We start from the raw sequence: 7,959 nt of genomic DNA, 5'->3' as shown, positions 1-7,959 counted from the left end.
AGTAGCATCAATTTATTAAAGCCCATAAAAGAGGAACCGAAATATCCCATGGGGGCTCCTCTGAAACAACCTGCTCTGTGCTGCTTTCCTGAGTGAACTCTGACTTTTACCTTCCTGATTTTGATTCTTTCCCACCTTCCACTGAGACCATGTACTGACCCTGTAGGTGACATGGTCCTTGTAAGACTCCTGGGTTTTCTGCTTCACCTGCTCTGTGTATTAAGTGGGGTGCATAGAGACAAAGTGAATAAACGAAGGGAAAAGAAAAAAGGGAAGAATAGAGGAGAGAAAGAAAAGCAAACAGACAAATCTCTGACCAGGAGACTAATCTCTCATAGGCCTATTCCTGACAACTAATTATGAACATTTAAAGCTACATGCGCAGGTTGGGCAGGGTCAATCCAGGTTAGCAGGTCGCCACAGGACTTGGCACAGCTATGGCTATCACACAAAGCCACAACCATCATTTCTGAGGCAGGCAGTTATCAAGAGAGACAACAAAGCACTTTGCTTAAGTTTCTTCTTCCAAGAGCAAGGAAACTGGTAGTTTCAGTTTCATTTGTCACTTTCAGTTTCATTTGTCACTTTCAGTTTCTCACTACCATTTATAAGGACACACCCACACGTTGCAACATTTGCTGCCCATTGCCATCCTTCATTGACCTGTCTGGGGTATTCAGCTTCTCTGGAAATCCACAAGCAGACTGGCCACATCACCAAGGACCTGGTCCAGCACTAGGACACCTGCAGCAGCTCTGCTCCCTTCACAGCCACCATGAGGTAAGGAGCTCTCAGCTTCTCTAAAGGTGATCTGTAGATTTTGAGAAAATGTTGTCAGTACTATTGCAACAGGATTGGAGGGTCTCAGTGAAGTCAAGTTTGTGAATGACTACTTGTGTATGTTTATGGACCTAATATCTGTATGGATGTGAGGATAGTGTATCTTTCTGGACCTGTATATGTTTAGGGACCTGATGTTGGAGTGTTTGTGTGTCATGATTGTGAAGAGATACATTCACCCAAACATACTGGCAGGATTCTTTTTTGCAGACATTTTGAGTAGCTATGACCTTGATCTTTTCCTCATACTGTAACACCAAAGTGGGGAGGGAACCTGGGAAGAGTTGCTTTGCAGGGAGGAAGAAATTGACCCCAATCTCAGAGATTCTTTTCTATGAAATGTACTTTGTCTGATGTGTGGAGGGCTGGGCAGTCTGTTTATTAGACATCATATTCTGCTGGCTGCACATGCAAGATTCATGGTGCTGCATGACCTCTGAGTTACCTTGGGGAAAATATTGTGGGGATGTGACAGCAGAAGCTCAAGGCATTTCTCTGCAGGCTTCTGCTTTTTCTGCCTAGCTGGGCTCCTGTATGAGACTGAATACATTTTAGGTTAGCAGACAATTTTCCCCAGGCAACTCAAGCTGCCCCAAATCAGCTAGAACTTGCTTACCACCAGCCTTGGCTGGAGACACCTGCATGGAAGCAGGAGCTTCCTGTTTGCCTAAAGGGCTTTGTACGGGAGTTTCTGTATGGCCTGAGCTGAACAATGAACATAAAAACTCAGATTGCTAGTTTGTGTAAGGTCAGCTGGTAGTTTAGTGAATGGTCAGCACCATGTTTTCACTTTACAGAGCTGCTCCATGAAGCAAAATCATCTTCTGCATTCTGGAAAACAGCCAAAGGGCAACCCCATAGCAGGCTAATACAGCTCTACACCCAGCCCCACCTTATCAGCCACTTCACACACTCCTGGATGCTGGCTGTTCCAGCCTGAGAGCTTACACTCTGCTCTGTTAATTCCTATAAAAACAAGGTCCTTGGTCGTGCCTGGCATTGCCCTCCTCTTTGATAGAGCCTAGCTGTGTCACCCTCCAATAAACCATTCTCTTACTCATATGCAGTATTGTCTGGAGGTTTCTGTTGCTATAACCTTACAATTTCTTTTTTTTTTTTTAAAGATTTATTTTATTTTTATTACAAAGTCAGATATACTGAGAGGAGGAGAGACAGAGAGAAAGTGGAGCTGCCGGGGTTAGAACCAGCGGCCATATGGGATCAAGGCGAGAACCTTAGCCACCAGGCCACGCTGCCCAGCCCAACCTTACAATTTCTAATTTAGGTCTTACATTTAGATTGTTAGCCATTTGAGGGTATTATCTATATATGGAATAAATAACAAGCTTTCTTCTAGTGTCTGGTTATTCAGGTTTCTCATACCAGTTGTTGATAAACATTTCCCCAAATAGCCTTATCACATTTCTCAAAAACTATTTTACTGTAAGTATGATCTGCATATACAGTGCCACACATACAAATCTATATATTCAATCTTTAATTTCTCTTGGGTATTTGGTGATGGTGTCTAAAGCAAAGTCAAGATGGAGTCGTAAGTACAAGGCCTTAATCTGGTAAGGCTGGGATCCCTAAAAAAGAAGACACACCAGTGTGTTTTCTCCTTATGTGCCAAGGCAGACAGGCCCCACTTTGGTGTTACATCAGTATGATGAAAACATCAAGGTCACAGCTACTCCATTGCAAGGCAGCCATCCTCAAGGCAGAAGAGTCCTCTCCAGGCACGACATTGTCTTGCACCTTGATCTTGAAATTCTAGCCTACAGAACTTTAGGAAAACACATCTGTTAAGCCATCTAGTCTGTGTATGCTGTTATTGCAGCCTGAACTGATACAACCCTTGCTCAAGACATCATCCCAGGGCTGTCTCTTCCACTGCATCTGTCTGTATACCAAAGAAGGAAATGTTTGGGTTCCTGTAGCTGTGTGTGTGTGTGTGTGTGTGCACGCGCACGCGCGCGTGTGCACACTTTGAAATATGAAGTGGGAGTTGTCCATATATAATTTTTGCTCAAGACTGTAATGGCTAATTCAGATGCTTTGAGAACCCAGGTATCAATTAGGATGAAATTCCTAATTCTGAAAACATTGTTATGATTTGACAGAGAATGTATTACATCTGTAGATTGGTTTGAGTAGTACTGACATCTCTACAATATTAGGTCTTCTAATCCATGCCATAGGGTGGCTTTCCATTTGTTTGTGTCACCTTTACATTCTTTCAGCAAGGCTTTGTTGTTTAAGCATACACATCTTTGACTCTTTGGTTACGTTTGTTCCTAAGCATTTCATTCATTCTAATTGTATTATATCACATTTGTGTTTTCCTAATTTTCTTTTTAGATGTTCATAGTTAGTGTATAGAAACACAATTACTTTTCTGCCTGTTGAGTTTTTATCCTGTAACTTTGCTCTACTTGGGTATTAGCTCTAACAGTTTTCTGTGAAATTATCAATATTTTCTGTATACACAAACAATAGTGAACAGAAGCGGTGGAAATGGACACCCTTGCCTGCTTTCTTGGAGGATATTTCATCTTCTAGCACTTAGGATGCTAACTGTGCATCTCTTGCATGTGGTCTTTATTGTGTTGGGGCAGTTTCTTTCTATGACTTGTCTTAAGTGCTTTTATCATAAAAGTATGCTATTGATCCAAATCCTTTTGCTGCATTCAGCATCATGATCTCCCACTTTCATTTTAAACTTAGTATATTAACCTGATTGCTATTTGCATACTAAATGACCTTCTCCATTTGTAACACATTCTTGAATTAAATATTAAAGAGATAAAAATAACAGTTCCAAAAGGCCAAGGATATATGGTACTATAGGTCAAGAAGCTACACACTGAACAAGTTACACATACAAGTTTATCATAAAGGAATTGTTGCAGGGATGGAAGAGTCTTGCATATTAATTGAGGTGGTGGTTCCAAGATTTAATTACATGATAAAGAGTCACAGTTCCCCGCGCGCGCGCGCAGACACACACACACACACACACTGTTGTACTAATGACAACTTCCTATGTAGATACTGCATGATAATTGTATAAATCACTGGGAGAACCTGAGTGAGGGAGACACTGGCTCTCTGCCCTAACTTTGTCTTTTTCTGTGAATCTACAGTTATTTCAAATGAATAGTGAAAAATCACCTTGGTAAATAGTATCAATTTTTGTTCCTCTGAATTTGTTCCATTACATAGAGACTAAAATGTTAAAATCTATAATGCTTCATAAATGCTTCATAAGATCTTACATTACCAACTAATCTCTGTCTTAATTACAGCAATAGCCAAATATGACCCTACCATACAGATTGTAATAAATCTTCAGTTATACAGGCTTGTTAAACTTCCCAAACCAGGTATGAGAAGTTTTATTGTTATCCTCTTTTACAAAAAGTATCCTGAGGCCAAGATAAGTTGTTTGACAGAAGGCACTGGGAGCAGAAAATGCAGACAACATAACAACCTGCACAGGACATATCTTAAAAAGACAAGTATCTACTCCTTCATAATTACATATGGAAAGGGCATTTTAGGAAACCTAAGTTCCTAAATAGGGGTGTGTGATCATCTACAACAGGAAATAGACACTTAAAAGTCTGGCCCAAATAATTATTCAACAGTTACAGCCAATGTCCTCCTGTGAGAGGAGTTAGATTGGGTAGTAGGCAGTTGGGGTATTCTGGGTCCCCAAGTCATTTTTTCTTCCCAAATATAAAAGGGAATTTCCCCACCATGTCTTGGATTCACCAGACAAGTACGTATCTTAACTTATCAGGAATGCTTCCCAGGAGACAAGGGTGACATTAACATATCTATTCCCCACCTGAAGCTTCTGCCCAATTCTGTCTTCAGCCATTGCCAAGGGGGAGGGCTTCAGACTGGCCTCTTTATCATTAGAAAGGGACCAAGGAAGTTGGCCAGTGACACCTTTCTGGCCTTTTGTCCCAAGGCCAGGTACCATGGAAACCAGGAATTTTCTTTGTTTATGGAGAAACATCGTTGAGGGGAGTCTTTAAAAGATACTTTCCCCACCATTAATACGGGTTTTTCTCTCTTAGCTTTTCCTCCTGCCTCTATGGCAGGGGACTAGGGTTTTTCTCTCTTAGCTTTTCCTCCTGCTACTATGGCAGGGGACTAGGGTTTTTCTCTCTTAGCTTTTCCTCCTGCCACTATGGCAGGGGACTAGGGTTTTTCTCTCCTGCTTTTCCTCCTGCCACTATGGCAGAGGATCTCGAGGCCCCCTCCCATCACTAGGATGGGAGTCTACTTTCTCAACTTTTTCTAATAAATCTTACTTTAAAACTAAACTGTGTCCGCATGAAAATTCTTCTTTCCTGCGAGACAAGAATTTGAGGTTGCTGCAGTATTCGGGGTTCAAAAACCCTACAACACTCCAAAGACTGGGTCAGTCACTGCAGAAGCCAGCTAGACCAAAAGTCTTCTTGGGAGCTCATCCATTTTATCTATCGTCCTATTTGTCAAAGAATCCCAAACCCACATTTCTATCCAAGAGAACAAAAATCCTCACCAGGCTTCAGTCATGATGACTGCATTAACCTTTAATCAAACTACCAAATTAGATTAGAAGATTAACAAACAAAAAACTAATGGGAAACGTCCAGAAAGACTGCTGATGACTCTACTTGCATTTAAGCCAGAAACTTCAAAAGAGCAGAATCGAGTCAGGAGGAACAGTCAATTACAAATAACCTTGGTCTCTTCCTGTTCAGCAAATTCAAAGATCAAAGTTGAATCATCAATCAAGTTGACTGTACTCTCTATTAAGTTGTAATACATTAATTTCCATCCAATGGGAAATGTATTTACAAGTCCTTGCAATGTAAGTGCTGTCATAACCATTAAACCAAATTATGAGAGAATAATCAGACAAAAAAAAGACAAGTACTCTACAATATGATGATGCACTTCAACAGCAGAATGATGGACTTGTGACTGTTTTAAAAGACTATACTCTTTCAATAACATAGCAGAATACAGTGAGGGGAAGGTTGGTGAGGAGGACGGAAGAGGAAATCCCTGAGGCTATGCAAAATAAAAATTAAATTTAAAACATACAGGGACTATACAAAATAGAAAACATACCCAGAGGCACACAAATAACAAGACAGCCAGTTCATCTAAACCAACAGGGGATCTTGAGTACCTCCGCAAAAGCTGTGAAGAAGGACAGATTGAACAACACCCCAGACCAGGTTTTTCCACCTGTGTCTGTGGACAGCTAAGGGGCCTTAGAATATCTCACCTGTGGTGCAAAAAAGCTGAGAACTTCTCAGAACAAGCAAGATAACACAAGTAAACATTCTCAAAACATTTTTCTCCTCATCAGGCTCCCTAAGGCAACATCAAATGACAGCCTCAGTCCCCATGAGCTGATACAGACTGACAGCAAGAAGTGGAGCACCTCCCTCCACAAAACCCTGCAATCTCCCCACCCTCCTGCCCAGGAAAGAGGAGAAACTGGAACATTGATTTAACCCACTTTCACACTCATCCTGACCCATTCCATCATAATTGGAAGTTCACATGGTCTTAGCCCCCTCCCCTTTGTAATAAATATTATAATGAAAAGTATCATACAAAAAAATTCCCAAATCACTCTAAAAGAAACCTAAGTGGAAGATTTTTAAGACATTATCATGGACTTATCTCATTTTTTACTTCTGTATTTCCTCATCTAATAAATAACTTCTATCTTGTCTTAATAGTAAGTGTGCAGATGAGCATCAGGTCAAGGAAAAGCTGGGGCAACTGAGATGTCACTTCACATGGCAGCTGTTAATTGAAGACTCCGAGGTGTCTGACTTAGAAGAGAGGATCTCAGAAGAAATACAATTTCTAGAGACCAGCTACAATGCGGGAATTCACAACTTATTGGCCTATGTGAAACACCTACAAGGCAAGAATGAGGATGCCCTGGAGTGCCTGAAAGAAGGTGAAAATTTGTGTCAGAGAGACCAAGCTGATGAACCAGATGTGAGAAGTCTGGTGACCTGGGGCAACTATGCCTGGGTGTATTACCACATGGGCAGATGGGAAGACACACAGAAGTACCTGGACAAGGTGCAGGAGATTTGCAAGAGGTTTGAAGATTCTTCCTGCTATAGAGTGGAGTGTCCTGAGATGGACTGTGTGGAAGGATGGGCCTTGCTGAAGTGTGGAGGAAAGCACTATGAGCAGGCCAAGGCCTGCTTTGAAAAGGCTCTGGAAGCGGACCCTGAAAACCCGGAATTCAACACCGGCTATGCAATTGTCACCTACCGCCTGGATTACTCAGCCAGATGCGATATCTGTGATGGCTTCTCCCTTGCTCCCCTCAGAAAGGCCATCAGCCTCAACCCACAAGATGGGTACCTGAAAGCTCTCCTTGCTCTGAAGCTGCAGGATGTGGGAGAGGAAGCAGAAGGAGAAAAGTACCTTGAGGAAGCTCTGAGCCATGGGTCCTCACAGACCTATGTGTTCCGACACGCAGCCAAGTTTTACCGCAGACAGGGCCGTATAGATGAAGCTCTGACATATTTAAAAAAGGCCTTGAAGGCAACACCCAAGTCTGCCTTTCTTCATCACCAGATGGGACTTTGCTACAGGAAACAAATGATGCAAATAAAGAATTCTACCAACTGGCAGCCTCGGGAGCAGAGTAGAAGAGATGAGGACAGACTGATTCGATTAGCCATATTTCATTTTGAGTATGCTGTGAAACTAAAGCCCACATTTGAAATGGCCTATATAGACCTGGCACGCACATACATACATGTAGGAGATCATGATAAAGCAGAAGACATTTTCCAAAAAGTGCTAGGCATAACACCAAGCCAAGAATACACTTTGCAAAGTATACATTTCTACTATGCTCAGTTTCTACAATTTCAAAAGAAATCTGAAGTAGAAGCAATTAGCCATTATTTAAAAGCAATAAAAATAGAATGTGAATCTTTTAGCAAGGATAAAAGTATCAACGCTGTGAAACAATTGGCTTTGAAGAAACTAAAGAGGAATGAATCAGATCCAGAAGGCTTGAGTCTCCTTGGGTTGGTCCACAAGCTGAAAGGAGAACTTGAAGAGGCTTAA

The 7,959-nt window shown here is 41.6% G+C and overlaps 1 protein-coding gene across 1 annotated transcript; it reads left to right on the top strand.

The window, feature by feature from the left end:
• Positions 1-640: 640 nt before the first annotated feature.
• Positions 641-7,959, top strand: LOC101526722 (interferon-induced protein with tetratricopeptide repeats 1-like). The gene is made up of 2 exons (XM_012926455.2): positions 641-780; positions 6,597-7,959. The coding sequence occupies exons 1-2, from the start codon at positions 776-778 to the stop codon at positions 7,957-7,959; spliced, it is 1,368 nt and encodes a 455-aa protein (XP_012781909.2). The 5' UTR covers positions 641-775.

This window comes from Ochotona princeps, chromosome 13 (assembly GCF_030435755.1).
Source record: "Ochotona princeps isolate mOchPri1 chromosome 13, mOchPri1.hap1, whole genome shotgun sequence".
Classification (NCBI taxonomy): domain Eukaryota; kingdom Metazoa; phylum Chordata; class Mammalia; order Lagomorpha; family Ochotonidae; genus Ochotona; species Ochotona princeps.
Note: the sequence above shows the minus strand (reverse complement) of the source record. Positions and strands in the feature narration are given on the sequence as shown.